The sequence below is a fragment of the Moschus berezovskii genome, chromosome 28 (assembly GCF_049115385.1).
Source record: "Moschus berezovskii isolate FMDL1 chromosome 28, NW_MosBer_1.0, whole genome shotgun sequence".
In the NCBI taxonomy this organism is placed as follows: domain Eukaryota; kingdom Metazoa; phylum Chordata; class Mammalia; order Artiodactyla; family Moschidae; genus Moschus; species Moschus berezovskii.
Genome location: NC_142487.1, coordinates 3,429,778 through 3,448,302, shown reverse-complemented (window position 1 = coordinate 3,448,302; position 18,525 = coordinate 3,429,778). Strand labels below are relative to the sequence as shown.

The window sequence follows — 18,525 nt, the reverse complement described above, 5'->3', positions numbered from 1 at the left end:
CTTCTATTTAAGTTTTCTTTAATGTCATTAATAGCTTCATTTTCTCCACAAAGGTCTTACGTATCTTTTATAAGATTTATTCCTAAACAGTATTTTTTGACATCATTCAAAATGGTTTTTTAAGAATATGTTTCCTGTTTGCTTTTGGTGTATAGAAATCCAACTAATTTTTATAAATTGATTTTGAATCCATCAACTTAACTAAATTCTTATTAATTGATTTATCTGTGGATGATTTTGTGTTTTCTACCAAAATATATTATTAGTAAAGAATGATAGTTTTGTTTCTTTCTCTTTTGTTTTTGAAGTAATTGATTGTTCCATTTATTTCTAAATATAGTAGATGCGCAAGAAATTTTTATTGAGTTGAAGTAAAATACTTGTAATGGTGCCATTAACACCTCTTGAAAGAGACCCTCTGAATGAAGAGACCATACCCATTTTTGTTTTACATTTACTAAGGAGAAGCTGTGAAGGGAGAAAGGAATTAGATTGGAATATTAAATTATATTCTGTTTACATTTTAATATACATGGTGTGAGACCACCAGGTTCTATGAAAGAATAAATACTGTATCATTAGACTGGTTGTGGATGGTTTTATTTCTCACTTTGCAGTTATAGGTGAAAAAGGTCAGGATATACAATTATAAAATATGAGCTAGGTAGAAGAATATACATTTTAAAAAAACAGGAAGAAATGCACAAAAATGTTTGCAGTTCTGATTTTGAGTTAAAGAATCATGGATGATTTTTTTCTTCTTTTTTAATATATCTCTATACTTTCCAGTTTTCCCAAGATGAGTATCTATCACTTTCATAACCAGGAAAGAAACAAAACTTAAAACTAAAAGCAAGTCTAAAACAAAATTTAAAGGTAAGGATGATCTACTAAAAATGTCCAGTTAGAGCTAAAACAATCAAGTACATCTGATGTGCCTCCTTCCACCCAGACACACCACTGCAGAGCCAGCTGGCTACATAGACTAACATATCATGTTATATCTAAGAGAACGACCTCGGAGATTCGTGGCACTTTACCTTTCCGTTAAGGGCGTGTATGGACCTGATGTGAAAAAGTCATACACAATTGGTCTTCATTTCATTTGTTTTGAAATGTGATCAACTCAATTATCCACAAGATATATTTTTCCTTTTCATCAATTATTTATCATGTTTTCATATTTAGAGATTTTTAACTTGCACTGCTTGTTTCCTGAGGATAAACTTAGGAAATACAGGCTAATTTTCAACTGGCTCTACTCTCCCCATTTTTACAAAAAAGAAACAGAAGCTCCCAGAGATTAAGTAGGTCCTTTCTCTGTGCCTCTGCTCAGCTCCTCCCTTCAAAGGGCTTTGTCTCTCATCATGACATTTGTCAAAAATATCCATCTTCTCCATCATCCATGAGATTAAGATCTTCATTCTGCCCCCGTGTATCCCCAAGCCTAGCACAGTACCTGACATAGTACCTGATACATAATAGATGTTGAATAAACCTCTACTGAATGTTAAACACACTTTATAAGCAGTTCACTTGCCAAGAAATCAGGCTACTTGCCAAATTAAATATCTGATTCATGGCTTTGGGAAATGTTCACAACAGCATTTGACTACATTTGGGTGGAAAGTGAAAACAGTCTCTGAGTAAAGAAAAAAGTTAGAAAAAAGTTTCAAAATCTTTGACTAATGAAAAAAGTTTGAAAACAAAATTACCTCTCTGTTCACCTTTTCCAGTACAGTGAATGTTTTCTATTGTAAAACATTTTCCCTACTTTCCTTTATACTATTTAGAGCTGTTGATATTATGGCACCTAGATGCTGAGTGCATGTAGTTGTCAATTGAGCTGGTTTTATGTGAAAAAAATTGATTAACGAAACGAAGTCAACACAATTTGTAAAAGTCTCTTCATTTCACTTGTTTTTCTTAATTAAAAAATTTTTTCCACACAGTTGGGGCTGATATTGGATGGATCATATTGAACCCCCAAATGTGACATACCTAACCCCAAATCAGTCTTCTGGTTCCTCCTCAGAGGGTCACAGGCTTGGGTCACAAGATCCTCCTCCCAGAGGGCTGAGTGTCTGGGGGTGGACGACGGAGTGCTGTGCACTCTTGTTTGGGGGCAGTGTTTATCCCAGCTGTATTGAGCCATAATGAACATATTGTGTAAGTTTAAGGTATACAATGTGATGTTTTAATGCATGTATATATTGTGAAATGTTCACCATGGTAAGGTTAGTAAACACGTCCTTCACCTCACATAATTACCACTTTGTCTATTCGTTTTGAAGGAGGATTTGGTGTTTTAATTACAACAGCTTCATGCGCCTAGACCTATTTTAGATGTTTGTATATAGAAGTAATTTTACTACAGACAGAGCCAATGATACAGTATTAAAGTTGTCCAGTTTCTAACATTTTGAGAATATAGTTCAGTTCAATCACTTAGTCGTGTCCGACTCTTTGAGACCCCGTGAATCACAGCACGCCAGGCCTCCCTGTCCATCAACAACTCCCGGAGTTCACTCAAACTTATGTCCATCGAGTCGGTGATGCCATCCAGCCATCTCATTCTCTGTCGTCTCCTTCTCCTCCTGCCCCTAATCCCTCCAAGTATCAGAGTCTTTTCCAGTGAGACAGCTCTTCGCATGAGGTAGCCAAAGTATTGGAGTTTAAGCTTTAGAGAATATAGTTACCTTGAGTAATTCAGTTCATTCTTTTGATTTGGTACATAATCCCACTTTCATTGAGGTCTTCCCATGCTTTGTATACTGTGCAACATCGGCACTGTATAAAATGAGTAAAATACCACCTTAAAAAAGCTCATGATCCGCCTGTGGTATCTTTGGACATTACATTTTATTTTCCTTTTTTCTTATATGTGTCATGTTGCTAAATTTGGGGTAAGGAAAACTTGCACTGTTATATCAATTGGCCAAGAGCTGTAGCCCAAAGCTTCATTTTCCCCCCAGTGGCCTATAGTAGCTTTTAGCAGAGCACTTCACATAGAAATATAATTTGATTGGACAGAGGTCTCATTATTTAAAGCTTCTACTTAATGTATCAGATTGGTCCCTGGTATCATTTGTACATGGTATGGGAGGTCAAGTGTGGTATTCTAAAGAAAAGGAAAGCTGATATTTCCTCCTCAGATGGTGGTGGGCAATATGGAAAAGGAAAGCTATCTACTCTGTAAACCTCTTTCTGTATGGTTAATACTCAGTAAATCAGTTGGCACTAAACTTAAGTTTATCTCTTAGATATGTACGTGAAAAAAGATAATCTCTGTTTTCTTCTTGGCAGGTGTCCTTGTAGACTTGGGTCTGGAGGAGAATGGGACAGCCTATCAGAGAGCAGAGAAATACGTTGTTCGTCTAGACAATGAGATACAAACCAAGTTTGAAGTTTTCATGAGAAGGGTAAAACAGAACCCGTACACGCTGTTTGTGCTAGTTCATGACAACTCCCATGTGGAACTAACGAGGTGATTGCTTCAGAGTGAGCAAATACAATATTTCTTCTCCAACAGTAATGGTTATGTAATAAGTGATTTGAAAGGTGGTAATTTGAAAGCCAAGAGACCCCACCGTTTGGCATCTTCTCATGGGTAGCTCATTCCCGCCCTTTCCTGGCTCTCCCAGTGTTTCTTACTGCTTTAATCTTGATGTTAACTATGCTGTGGGTGAATTTTCAAATTCAAATTCAAAATTTCAAGTTCCTGTTCAAATTCCATCTTAAGAGCATCTTGGGACGTGGCTGCTCCGGGGAAAGGGTGACAGCAAGGAGGAGCTGGTGAGCGACCCCCAGAAGGTCCACCTGCTCTCCTGTCACCACCTTTCTTCCTCCTTGGTTCTTCTCCTTCCCTCCTTTCCAGGTCCTCTTTTCCTTCCTCTCCTGCAATTTCTCCTCCTCTGTACCTTTCTCTCTTCCCTCTTCCCTTTAACAACAGTAGACGCCACTTCAGTGATCTGAGAGCATTTGCAGAATCTTCCACAACTTACCAGTTTAAATAAGAGAACATTCTCTTTATGGGCTTTTTAATAAAAGAGTAGTATGTGTGATGTGATGGAGTCAGATCAAATCACAGTACTTATCTGCTGGGGGGTATCTTTGTTGCTATGGATTGAAAAAAGCAAAAAGTTTTTTTTAAGGAAAAATAGTTGTCACATATTACATATCATGGTTTGTCCAAACCAGGTAGGGAGAGGGAAATTTTAGCATCCTCAAGCACTCACAGACTTTCTTTCCTCGGGACACACTGAGGTTAGGGATCTGGATTTTGTTTTTTGATCTGTGATAGAGATGCTAGAATCACAAACGCACTTGTTCAGAAGCTAGAATGTGCTTGGTACTCCATAATCTTGTCTAGAGCCCTGTGCAGGTGTAAGTAAGATCTTACTTGTTAGATTTGTAAAGAAGGACAGAGGAGTGAGAAGAGGGTAGGAAAGGTAAAGAAAAGAAATTTTGCCTGTTCAGTTACTGCTTGTGTTCTACGAGCATAAATAGCTCACTGACCTTATATACCTCATCTTTGAAACCTCTGAGGGTTTCACACTGAATCGCTCTGTTTAATTCTCATGGGCATTGATATTACTTCTTTGACTATATCTATCTATCTATCTCTATATATATACACACATGTGGTTTTGAGGCTGCATGGAAACCTGGTACATTCACATTGAACAGAACAAAGATATAAAAGTGTTAGTCATGGGGAGGGGGCAGGAGGAGCCCTCTCCATGGTCTAGCAGCCTTGAGGGAGGAAGGAAAGTGTATTAACACAGCAAGGATTCCTTGTCATTTGGGGAATCTCTCTAGGGGCACAGATCATTGCTCAGTTGTAAGCATCATTTTTTGATGGAGGGCTCTCTTACACTGGTGGGGCTTTCAAACTAAAATCATCCACCTCAAGCTACAGATTTGGATATCCTTGGCCTGGATAATGGAGTTTAGACTTCAAGGTGTATCAGGGACAAACTGAAAAAGGAAAAACAAATTCCCTGAAAGCTGTCTGAAAGGGGTAAGAAAGAGGGTTATTTTTGCTCTTCCACATCAAATGCTGGTTGTTTCCACTGCTGCTCTCAGTTAATAAGAACTGAAAAAAAAAAAAAGAGCTAAGACATAACTTCTATTTTGCTCTCTGATTGTGCATCTAGTCACTTAAATGAGGAGGTGTTAATGTGACTTTCAATGTCTCTACAGTGTCATGTCGGGCTCTTTGTCACATGGTGAGCCCGGCCATGGATTGGCTGACAGGGTCATTAACGGCAGAGAGGTTCTGGAAGCTTTCAACCTCCTGGTGCTCCAGGTCACCTCCTGTCCATACACCCTGCAGACCCAACAGTCCCGAATCAGCCCCGGCAACGAGGTACACTGGATACAGCTGGACAGCACAGTGAGTCTCTTCCCTACCTTCTAACCGTCATGTTTCAGTTCACTCGGGAGCAGAATAGCATCATAAAATATGATCAAAAGTCTAACGTATGCTTTAGCTTCTAAAAGATCCATATACTTACAATTAGTATTCACTAAAGGCTGAAGAATGGGCTTCCCAGGTGACTCAGTGGTAAAGAATCTGCCTGCCAATGCAGGAGACTTGGTTTTAATCCCTGGGTTGGAAAAATCTCCTGGAGAAGGAAATGGCACCCACTCCAGTATTGTTGCCTGGAGAATCCCGTGGACAGAGGAGCCTGGTGGGCTACAGTCTATGAGGTCATAAAGAGTCAGACACGACTGAGTGACTAAACAATAACAACAAAAGCTCGTGAATAGTGTTCTCTATACATTTGATTCGGTGGGTTCTACTTTAGGTTATCATGCAGATACAAAATTACCCACCTGTGTAGTTTGTCCCCCTAAAATGTAACATGATCTGATATAATCATCAATATCTTGGGTTAGTTCTGTGGTTTTGAATGATTCATTCTGAGACTTCCCTGATGGTTCAGTTGTTAAGACTGGCTTCCAATGCAGGGCGTGTGAAGATCCCACATGCCTCATGGCCAAAAAAACCAAAACATAAAACAGAAGCAATACTGTAACAAATTCAACAAAGACTTTAAAAAAGTCCACATCAAAAAAAAAAAGAGAGACATTGAGAAAGCAGATTGGCGGTTGCCAATTGGTGGGGGCTGGAGGGTGGGCAGAATGGGTGAAGCTGGTCAAAAGGTACCAGTATCCAGTCATAAAATGAATACATTCTGGGGATAATGTACAGCAAGGCGACAGCAGTTCACAACACTGTACAGTCCATTTGAAAATTGCTCGGAGAGTAGATCTTAAAAGTTCTCACCACAAGAAAAAAAGCATTACAACCATGTGTGGTGATGGGTGGATGTTAACTAAACTTGTTGTGGTGATAATTTCCCAACATATGCAAATAGCAGATTGTTATGTTGTACACCTGCAACTAATGTAATGTTCATGTCAATTATATTTCAATAGTTTTAAAAAAGAAAAAATCAAGTTATACACCCTGTGTGTTAGTCACTCAGTCGTGTCTGACTCTTTTGCAACCCCGTGGACTGTAGCCCACTAGGCTCCTCTGTCCATAGGATTCTCCAGACAAGAATACTGCAGTGGGTTGCCATTTCCTTCTCCAATATATACACCTTAAATAAATACCATTTTTATTTGTAAAAACAAAATGACAAATGTTAAAAAAATAAGAAAATAAAAACAAAGTAGAATAAGACAATTGCACAAAACCAAAGGAGGGAAAGTTCCACCCATCTGAGAGCCGCAGGAATGGTGTCGTGGAGGACAGGGCGCACGGGGTGGGCCCTGGAGGAGAGGAAGGACAGAACAGAGGGACGGGAGCGGACACTGCTGACAGCAGGCAGCAGGGCAGGTCCGCGGAGGAAGCATCAGGCATTTTTCAGAGAATGCTTAGTGGGATTAAATGAAACCTGAAAACATAGATATAGAATCTTTGAGACCAGCCTGGGAAAGCCTACACTTGTTACACGTCGGTGAACAGTTTTTAGCAAGGGCACAGTATTATTAGAAATAGCAGCACCTACTCTTTTTTCTTTTTTGGCTGTGCATGCAGTTTGCAGGATCTTAGTTCCCCGATCAAGGATTGAACCCAGGCCATTGCGGTGAAAGTGCTGATTCCTAACCACTGGACCGCCAGGGAACTCCCAGAATATGCATAATTCTTATATTTTTCAGCTTCACAATTATTCACAATTCACAATTATTCAATGTTAATATACAGCCCTGTGAATTTTCACGAACTGAACATGCCCGTGGAACCAGCAACCAGATGAAAAACTAGAACATGAGCTTCACTCCAGAGGCCAGGCACTCTGTCGCCAGAGGGAGGCACTCTTCTGCTTGGTTTGCCTCATTTTGAATGTTGTATACATGGAATTGTGTGACAGGCATGGGCTTTCCAGGTGGCCCTAGTGGTAAAGAACCTGCCTGCCAATGCAGGAGACGGAAGAGATTCAGGATTGATCCCTAGGTTGGGAAGATCCCCTGGAAGAGCAAAATGGCAACCCACTCCAGTATTCTTACCTGGAGAATCCCATGGACAGAGAAGCCTAGCAGGCTGCAGTCCATGGGGTCACGAAGAGTTGGACACGACTGAGGTGATGGACAGGGAGGCCTGGCGTGCTGCGATTCATGGGGTCGCAAAGAGTCGGACACGACTGCGCGACTGAACTGAACTGAACTGAAGTGATGCACCCATGCAGTAGGCACTCTGTTATATATAACTTCTTATGCTCAGCATTGTTTGTGAGATTCTTTTATATTTTACATGAGTCGTGAAACACTCATTCTTTTGGTAGTATATAGGTTACGCTGGGTGACTCACCACAGTTGATTTATTCATCCTATTCACTGATTTCAGATGTTGCTTTGAGCATTCTAGCTCATGCCCTTTAGTAGACATCTGTATACTATGTATCTGGGAGTGAAATTGTTGAGTGCAGAGTTCAGCTTTAGTGGATACTAAGAGGCTGCATTTTAAGGCAATTTATTTTATAAGAGGTCAAGTCAAAGTGATTAGAAAGGTGGGGGTGAGTCATCTGGCTTCTCTGATAACTCAGGTTGGAATGAATGAGTACCTCAATCGGAATCGAGGTTCTGGCAATTAAAAGGGTGGAAGAAATTTTCTAGGATATTTTTTTTTTTTGAGGAAGAGGGAAAAGGCATTTTAAGGTGATGCCTTTAGTGGGAAAAGGGAAGCCAGAAGAGCAGTAGACCTATGTGCGGAGGGCAGACAAGCCAGATTTGAACTGAGTTGAGGCCGGGCGAGTGCACCATGGCAAACAGAGTGGGAGTAGGAACTGGGGCTGTATGATGAGGATCTGGAATAGTTTTTCAGGAGCGCTGATCACTGACCGAAGCAGCTGGTGTAGATAAAATCATGGAAGAAAATAATGAAGAGAATGGCTGAGAGGGCGGTGAGGCCAAGGACTGAGGGTTTGGCCTCAGGAGTCCTTGGTGATCTTCCAGGGAACAGCGTCCAGAGAGCAGAGGGTTGGGGTGAAGGAAAAGCAGAGATGGCCCCGCAAAGACAGGGAGTGCTGAGCTCAGGGTCACTGAGAGGGCAGGACTCTGGGAGCGGAGATGTTTTTTTTAAGCAGAGGAACATTTTCCCCAAAGATACAAGAATTCAGTAAATCATGTCACTTATGATTTGTGATACTGGGGAAGCCCAGTAGCTCTAGTTCTTCAAACCCTGCTACCTCCAGGTGATTCTAAGCCATCTATTTAACAAGCTGCCCCTATCATTTTGCTAAAAAAAAAAAGAGAAGGAAAATGAAATGAAAAAAAAAAAGACAGCATTTTATTCAGGTCTTCTCATTTTTTAATTGGATTGGGGAGATTGCTGTTGCATTATCCGAGCTCTTTATAGATATTGGATATTAACCCCTCATCAGATAAATGGTTTGCAAGTATTTTCTCCTATTCAGTAGGTTGCTTTTTCATCTTGTCTCCTTTGCTGTGCAGAAGCTTTTTAGTTTGATATAGTCCCACTTGCTTATTCACAATTTTTTCTAATTTTCAGGCAATAACCTGTTAAAGGTCCTTCCTCCCCTAACCCTGAAAATAAGACACCTTGTACCCCGCCCTCACTGGGTTTTGCTCTGTGTTTTGAACCAGGAGGACATGAGCTGCGAGGAGAAGCTGTACTTCGGCCTGAATGAGTACAGTAAATCTCTGCAGTGGGGAATCACGAGCCCCCTTCTGAGATGTGACGAGACATTTGAAAAAATGGTGAACACGCTGTTGGAGAGGTAAATAAGGACCTTCAACCTTGTCTTTAGCTGTTCTTGTTTGTCTGAACACATCAAATGTCTTTTTTGTCAGAGTCACAGGGAGTTTTGGTGGCGCCCAGGCTATGCAAATGATACTCAAGAGCAGAATAAAAATAACCTTTCCTGAGATGACCTTTCACTCAGCTGGGTTTTCTGTCATCATCCAGGACCAGCAAAGGAATCCGGTGACCCCGAGTGGGAAGGAGAGCCACCTTCCATGCTCTGAATCATTTCCCAGGCACACAGAGATGATGCGGGCAGAGAGGGATTGGCTTCTTAGAAGCCGTTCCTCTGGGGTCTGGCCTCCCCCTCCCCACCGCGCACCCCACACTTTTCTCCTCTCTCTACCACAGGCAAGCACCCTCAGTAAAGAAATGAAACTTTACTATGAGCAACTTGAAGTGTAAACTGGAGAACACTAAAGAATAATCAGATTGTTTGAGCTCAGTTCCAAGTGGCCCTCCTCCAGTCCCCAACTTTGGGGTCAAGGATTATGACTCTGTCTCCTTTTTCTTCCTCAATTTCAGGCCAAACGCTGGAAGAGCAAAGGGATTTTCTGTTTTGTTTGTTCATTTTTTTTTCTCCCTCTCTGATCTTGAACTATAGACTCAAAAAAAGAGGCATAAGAATTTAACCTAATAGGGAATTTCACAGCAGTCCAGTGGTTAGGACCGCAATTCAATCTGTGGTCGGGGAACTGAGATCCCTCAAGCCAGGCACGGCCAAAAAAAAAAGAAAAGAATTTAACCTAGTAGAGGTTCCTCCCTGTCCTCCACTACAGTATTCTGTCTGATGTGGCAGTGATGGGGCAGTCAGGCACTATGTGATGAGGCACAGTCTCGTTTTTAGGAGCTCTATTTCTTAGCACTGTCTCTCATCAATCACAAACCATCTATTTAAAAGCTGCCCTATAAGGTTGCTAAGAAAGAGAAATAAAGATGATCAGGGAGAAATGTCCTACCCAGCAAGTTACTGGGCAGTGTCAGGAAAACGAACAGGCTTGCAGTGGGATTTTGTACTTTCGCAGCTGTTGGGTTTGAGAAGACTTAACAGACACTGTAATGTTAATCCCTTCCTGGCACCTGTGATCTGAGATTTCTAAAACCTCCCCATGAGTCTCCCCTCTAAGTGTTCCCCAGCCTCCTGTTATATCCACCAGCTTGGAACCTATCTTTTCTTCCAGTAACATCTTGGAGTTTTATAACTCGTATTTTAATGGACCTTCCCATCAGCTCCTATACAACTTTTGTAATTCTTACAAAAACTATGATTACAGTTGAATTACAAACAAAAAAAAAAAATTGGGAAAACTATTCACTTCTAAGTTCATAGCTCTCAGTGTAAAATGTAAATGCCTGCATGTCAGATGGTAAAGAATCTGCTTGCAGTGCGGGAGACCTGAGTTCATTCCCTGGGTTGGGAAAATACCCTGGAAAAGGGATTGGCAATCCACTCCAGTATTGCTGCTGGAGAATTCCATGGACAGAGGATCCTGGTGGGCTACAGTCCATGGGGTCACAAAGAGTCAGACACAGTTGAGCAACTAACACTTTCATTTTTCACGTCAAAGTTACCCTTTGATCTAACTTTGGTGTTCTTACATGCCGCAGCAAAAAAAAAACAAAAAACAGTAAGCCTTAAACTTGGATCATCTGTGCTCACTTCCTCCAGCCCAGCTCCCCCAGGCTCATAATAGCTATGATTTATTGAACACTTGAATGGATTGGTTCAGGAGGACCGATGGAACTAAAGGATTTCTTTACTTTTCCCCAGTCTACTAAATCTTTACCACTTGAGAAGACATTGTCAAAACACTGAATAAAATCCACACTCTTGTCTCTGACTGATTGGATGATCTTAGGAAAGTAGCTAAATTTCTCCCAGCCCTTAAATCAGCATCCTTCCATGAGAAGGTGAGTCAGAACCCAGGGAATCAATCCATGGTCTTTTCCAGCTCTAAGTACTTCAAAACCACAGTAGTCATTTGCTGACCTGAACTGGTATTTGACCCTGGGCTTTCCTGTGCAAGGCTGGTAATGACTGTTTCACTTTAAATAGAATTATAAAGTGGAGCAAAGGTGAAATTCCCCTCTGGTCTACCCAGCTGCCGGCCTGTGCTACCAGCCGGCATCCAGGAAGAAAGTTCATAGACCCGCCATCCTTCTGCAGGCTCCACGCGAGGCCCAGCCAAGCTCCGGTCCAGGCCTTGCTTTCCCTCAGGCCTGCTTTCTTGACCAGCACCTCTTCGGGTCTGCAAGTGGGTTCTCTTTACCCATGTGTATTCCTTCTGTCTTCTGGCTGGGTCTTATGAGGAATAGCATGTAAATGAGAGGTTTATTTTCTGCCTGTTCTGTAATTGTAAAAAAAAAAAAAAAAACAGCCGAGTTGGTCCAGTGGAAGGTGGTGAGCGGGGAATGTTGGGGTGAGTCAAGGACACCTGCTATTTATTTCCTGGGGCTCCTTTCACCCAGGTGGATGGGAGACCACACCGCTGCTGCTGCTGCTGCTGCTGCTGCTAAGTCGCTTCAGTCGTGTCCTATTCTGTGCGACCCCAGAGACGGCAGCCCACCAGGCTCCCCCGTCCCTGGGATTCTCCAGGCAAGAACACTGAAGTGGGTTGCCATTTCCTTCTCCAGACCACACCACTAGGGGATGCTATTTCTCCAGCCGGCTCCAAGCTTCCTGCATTTTTATGAGATGATACTGTTATTGCCCTGACTCAAAGGACATGAGTTTGAGCAAATTCTGGGAGATGGTGAAGGACAGGAAAGCCTGATGTGCTGCAGTCCCTGGGGTCGGAAAGACTCGGACAGGACTTAGCAACTGAACAACAATAATTGTTATTGCTACAAGGAAGCTGACCTCAAATTAGCCATAATAATTACTCTTTTTACTCCTTATACTTCACAGACATTACATTAATGTATCAGTTTCCTCAACTGTAATTTTAAGTATCAGAGAAATAAGCCACCAAGCATTCTAACCCCAGGACAGCAGCAAGAGCTTAGAATCTAGGGATGATCCTTTACGACTCTGTGGATAGTTTGAGCGGACCAGTGCTTCTCAAGATACAATGTGGTACAAATCACCTGGGGACCTTGTCCAGGCTGTTTCTGATCAGTACACATTGGGTAGGAGGGTTTGGCATATCTAACAAGCTCCCAGTTGGTGATGCTGCTGGTTCAGAGACTACTCTGGGAGAAGCTAGGTTCCCTAGACTGTCCCTAAGCCTCTTGAACTCGAGGTACCTATCCCAGCAGGTGTTGTGAGCTCAGCTTTTCCTTTTAGTGATGTGGGCTCCAAGGTTATTCTTTTTTTTTGTAACTTTTTAATTTTGTATTGGGGTATAGCCGATTAACAATGTTGTGATAGTTTCAGGTGAACAAGGAAGGGACTGAGCCATACATATGCATGTATCCATTCTCCCCCAAACTCCCCTCCCATCCAGGCTGCCACATAACATTGGGCAGAGTTCCCTGTGCTCTACAGGAGGTCACTAAGTTCATTCTTTTTTAACAAATTTATTAATTTTTAATTGAAGGATAGTTGCTTTACAATATTACTTTGGTTTCTGCCATACATCAACATGAATCAGCCATAGGTATACATATGTCCGCTCCCTCTTGAGCCTCCCTCCCACCTCCCAGCCCATCCCACCCCTCTGGGTTGTTACCGAACCTCAGTGTGAGTTCCCGGAGTCATGCAGCAAATTTCCTCTGGCTGTTTTACAGTCGGTAGTGTATGTGCTTCCCTGCAACTCTCTCCATTCGGCCCAGCTTCTCTTTCCTCCCCCCGACCCATGTCCATAGTCTGTTCTCTGTGTCTGCATCTCCACTGCTGCCCTGCGAATAGGTTCATCAGCACCATCTTTCTAGGTTCCCTATATATGTGTTAATATCCGATATTTGTTTTTCTCTTTCTGACTTCACTCTGTTTGATAGGCTCTAGGTTCATCCACCTTATAAGAACTGACTCAAATCCAGGTCATTCTTGAGCTCAAGCCCACCACCCACGACTATCCCCTCCCCACCCTGCTGGGTCTCCATTCCTACCACACAGCCCTCACGATCCCAGGGCCCCACGCCCCCCATGCTAGTGCCCCTGTGTTCTGTTGAAGGTACCCCAGGCTGCACAGCATGGTGGTTCGCTGCTACCTCCTCATCCAGCAGTACTCGGAGGCTCTGATGGCTCTGACCACCGTGGCGTCCCTGCGCGACCACAGCACACCGGAGACCCTCAACATCATGGATGACCTCCTCAGCTGCCCGGGGAAGAACCGCAGCGGGCGCGGACACATGCTCATCCTCAGGGTGCCCTCCGTGCAGCTGGCGATGCTGGCCAAGGAGCGGCTCCAGGAGGTGCGCGACAAGCTGGGGCTCCAGTACCGCTTCGAGGTGGTCCTGGGGAACCCCGCCTCTGAACTCAGCGTGGCAGCCCACTTTGTGGCGCGACTAAAGGTTAGCAATGGACAGACCTTCGCTCCGTTTTCTAGGACCCCACCCCCCACCCCGTGCAGGCAGCTCAGAGGCCTGCAGTTTGCTAGAGTTTCGCACAAGTGTCACGCGATCTTCGTGACAACGTTAAGGCTAAGCTAACGGACGTGTCTGCCTTCCTAGTTTATTAACATTTGGTCTGGGTCCCCCGTGCTAGTGCATGCATGCAGTTGGTCTTCCATGCTCTCCGACTGCAGGTGCAAAAAAAAATGCGATGACCCAATTTCACCCCCTGTTTATTGACCTTGTTCAAGATTCATCTAGCCCACGGCCATCTGTTTTCTCAGAAAAAAAAAAAAAGGTAAGTTGTTCTCTCAGACCTCCGTGGGGGCACGCCTTTCAATGTCATCCATTCACTGAATCTTTTCTGTCCACTCAGAGTCGGTAAAGTATCCTGTTTTCTCTTCAGGGCTCACAGAGGACGATCGCCCACCCTCTTGCATGTGGATTCCCCAACAGTTTGCTGTTTCTTTGTACTTGCTTTGGCCCCAAGCGTGGGCTGGACTGAGACTCTTCCAAGCCTGTGCATGGCTAAGTCCCCACCCCTCTGCACGGGGAAGGCATTGCTTTTTCTGCACCCCTCCTGTCAGGTGTGGTGGGCGGGGGAGACTTCTTTGATCAACTAACCTGAGTCCCTACCTCATGCCCCGCTCAGATTTTTCTGAGGACTTTTCTCATCCAAGGTGTCCCAGCCCTTTGACAGCATTTAGTGAAATTCTGCACACAGATAGGTGAGGTACTGAGCAAGGTGTTCTGTGTCTGGGTTAGATCAACATGGTTTCTGAACCTTGCAGAAACTAAGTACTGAGCTAACCTGGATGAAGAAAAGCCTAGTTTGACACAAACTGTATAAAAAGAAAGCATGCAGTCTTAGAGGATTTACATTTCCATCAGGGCTGCAGTTTACCAACTGCAAAATGAGCGTTAGACTGTATGGTCTCAAGGGCTGTAATTTGAGGATTATTATTTCATATTCAGAGAGCATTTTGCAAATGTAAACCTTTGAATTGTGTTCTGCTACCTAACTCAAATAATCCAAAATGCAAACAAAATGTCTTGTATTAGCTTGATACACAGCTGGAACAAATAAATCTGTCTAAACACAGAAGCTCCTATATTTAGTGGAAGTTGTAACATTTACATTTCACATATGGATATATAGATATAATGTTCACAGTTCTGAATTAAAATCATAGACCACAATATAGCAGTATTCCTGGGATAAGTAAGGAATGAGTATCCTGAAACTCTTCTTACAACTTGTTGTTATGAGACAATTTGAATGATGCTAATGATGAGGAATCTGGAGACAGGGAGGTAATCAGCACTGCTCTGTGAGGTCTCACACACCTACTGCAGGGAGATGTTCTAAAAGGCTGTGAGGCAGCAAGGTCTTCTCTGGGTCTCTGTTGGCACTGACTGGGTATAGCTGCTTAGAGCGTCTTAGGTTGTTTGTTCAGATACTTACTGCTGCTGCTAAGTCACTTCAGTTGTGTCCGACTCTGTGCGACCCTATAGAGGGCAGCCCACCAGGGCCCCCTGTCCCTGGGATTCTCCAGGCAAGAACACTGGAGTGGGTTGCCATTTCCTTCTCCAATGCATGATAGTAAAAAGTGAAAGTGAAGTCGCTCAGTCGTGTCTGACTCTTAGCGACCCCATGGACTGCAGCCCACCAGGCTCCTCCATCCATGGAATTTTCCAGGCAAGCATACTGGAGTGGGGGTGCCATTGCCTTCTCCGAGACACTTACTGCTGCTACTGCTACTGCTGCTAAGTCACTTCAGTCGTGTCCGACTCTTTGCGACCCCATAGATGACAGCCCACCAGGCTCCTCTGTCCCTGGGATTCTCCAGGCAAGAATACTGGAGTGCGTTGCCATTTCCTTTTGTAAATCAGCAGTCTTCAGTAATTTGCCCCCATGGGCCATAGTTTGAAAACCAGTCAATAATGGAGGTTGTTACCTGGCTGCAAGCACATCAGAATCACCTGCAGGGCTTCCAGGGGCTGCTAGGGGTGTGCCATGAAGAGATCTCAAGTAATTACTTCTCAAGCTGCTGCTGCTAAGTCACTTCAGTCTTGTCCGACTCTGTGTGACCCCATAGACAGAAGCCCACCAGGCTCCCCCGTCCCAGGGATTCTCCAGGCAAGAACACTGGAGTGGGTTGCCATTTCCTTCTCCAATGTGTCTCAACCAGTTACACTTCAATTCACATGAGTAGTGGCCAAGCACCAGCTACATGGAAGAGATTTCCAGGGACTTCCCTGGTGGTCCAGTGGTTAAGACTCTGCCCTGTAATGCAGGAGTGCAGGTTTGATTCTCTTGGAACTAAGATCCCACATGTGTGAGGGATGGCTTAAAAAAAAAGAAAGAGAGTTTCCATATGTTCAAAATCCCTCAATCACATCGATCCATCCTTTTTATATTCCACCTTTTTTATTTTAAAAAATATTTTTATTTATTTATTTGTCTGTACCAGGGCTTTGTTTCCGCACACAGGATCTTTAGTTGGCAGCATGTGGAATCTAGTTCCCTGACCAGGGATCAAACCCAGGCCCCCTGCATTGAAAGGTAGAATCTTAACCACTGGACCACCATGGAAGTCCCTATTTTCCACTGGTGTGGAAGTGATAATTTGAAACTTTCGCATCCTTAGTAAGACTTGCCACTTGCCAGGTGGTCTCTGTTTCACCTGCTAATTTCTAAATTATTAATACCAACTTCCTTTACCACTGACGAAACAGCACCAGTATGCCTTTTGTCTCTAGCCTTGGGTAATATCCAGGGCCTCTTTTTCCATTAGGGGGCCTTATTTTTGTGCTTATCCTTTAGGTATTGTGGTTAACTTCTAAGTGCTAATAAGTACTTTGGAATGATATAAGTTTATATCTAAATAAGTTAGTTTGTCCAGAAGGCCTGTGAAGCTTTCATTAGATTTCCTTGACCTTGAACCCCATATGAGCCCCTAAGTCAATGCTCTCTCAGTCTTTTGGGTTGTCTTAACCACTTCTGTAGGAAAAGCACCCTGAGGGCAGGATAGACCCATAGAAGAACGGCAGCCATCCATCATCATAAGTAACAATGCAACAGGAAAACATTATATAGTGGGTTTGACTTGCTCTGATTGGTCAAGAGTAAAAGTGGAATCTGTTTAATCATTTTTTGAAAGTAATTCTCCTTATAAAACATGACATCTGTTCTTCCATCATTATAACCCAACTTCATTCTTGCTAGAACCATGAAATATATTTGGGGAGACCCCAGAGTCAGGGATCTCATAAGTCCAACGAGAAGATTTATGAGTAAAATGATTCTTATTTGTGGAATTATTTGTTTTGATTTAGGTAATGTTCTAGTTCCCTTTGACATGAAAATATATGGAAAACTGAGTTGGGAGTGGGGAGAAACTTTCTGCTAATGTCTTAATGTTTTTGACAGATTGACTTTCTAAGACATAGAAGGTCTCTCAAACTTATAAATAGTTCTGTAGATCCACTGAATTCTCCTTGGCATAAAAATATATGACAAAAGATTGAGGTTTGGGGGCTCTTCCAGTTTTACAAATTCTATGCATTTTACTTGAAGTAATTGTGGGTATATTTATTTCCAAGACTGGCTTTTATAGACATCAACAAACGAGTAACCAAACTCTGTTATATTATATCATATCTTGCCTGATATATTTCTTTTTATCCCATGTTGGTTTTAGCAAAGGAAACACCAGTCTATTTTAAAATAACTTGCATCTCTTAATACCCCACTTCTTAGTCCTTGTTCCCAAAAACATTATCAGAAATGTCAGTTGATTTCTTGTAATAATTTCTGCTAGAAAGCTGATATAAAGCACCATTAGATGATAGTAGAAATCACCTTATCCACTTAAGAGATGGTTTATTTTCTTTCTCCTCTAAAATAGAAAAAAAGTCTGTAAGATCTTTTCACTTTCGAGCATCCTTCAAGTTGAGATTTTCTTCCTCTTGATAAATTCCTGTATTTCCATTTATTAAAGATATACATATGTGTGTATATGTATATTTCAGTTAATGGATAGAGGTGATTATATATAAGTTTTGCTGTGATTATTTTATTAGTCCTTTACAACAAAAATGGTCTTTTTCAATCAATCAATCAATCCCCAGAGTCTTTCCATTATACAAAGAAAGTGTTATACTTAAGAGAACTGAGTCAGGTAGTTTAAGTAGGGTTTCTGTAAGGTTTGCACCATTGGTGGGATATTTCACATTGTATATTTCTTTGATGTGCATGGCTAATACATGATATATTCATTAAGATCTTCTGTTTCACCTTATTGAGATAAAATGAAAGGCCACATTCTTCTAGAGTACTTGGTGTATTCTTTTCAGTAGCAGTTAAAATATATGTACACATACAAACATACCTATTGGAAGTCACTTGGAAGCACAGATGTGTGTAAAATCTGACTGTAGAAACAAAAAAAGGTGGAAACTCAATGAGGGATTTTAATTTTATTGTATGGGTCCCCTTCTACAGACCTGGAGAGGAAATGAAGCGGAAGAGTGGGTCCCTCGGACGTACCAGGATCTAGAAGGTCTGCCTTGTATTGTGATATTAACTGGTAAAGATCCTCTTGGAGAAACCTTTCCCAGGTACGATGATAATCATTAATTCTCATTTTCCATTGGTTGCTTGGCTGAACTGATGGTTAAAACTTAGCTGATGCTCACCCACTTCCTTCACTTGGCAAGTGAGAAGCCAATTGTTTTACTTGGGGATATAA

At 42.4% G+C, this 18,525-nt stretch overlaps 1 protein-coding gene across 2 annotated transcripts in view; it reads left to right on the top strand.

The window, feature by feature from the left end:
- Positions 1 to 18,525, top strand: part of GREB1L (GREB1 like retinoic acid receptor coactivator) — a 114,198-nt gene that overhangs the window by 71,872 nt on the left and 23,801 nt on the right. For both annotated transcript variants that reach the window (XM_088833523.1, XM_055417112.2), the window contains exons 15-19: positions 3,307 to 3,487; positions 5,206 to 5,398; positions 9,121 to 9,254; positions 13,393 to 13,732; positions 18,279 to 18,394. In XM_088833523.1, coding sequence (XP_088689649.1) covers positions 3,307 to 3,487; positions 5,206 to 5,398; positions 9,121 to 9,254; positions 13,393 to 13,732; positions 18,279 to 18,394 — 964 coding nt within the window. The remainder of the gene's footprint in view (positions 1 to 3,306; positions 3,488 to 5,205; positions 5,399 to 9,120; positions 9,255 to 13,392; positions 13,733 to 18,278; positions 18,395 to 18,525) is intronic.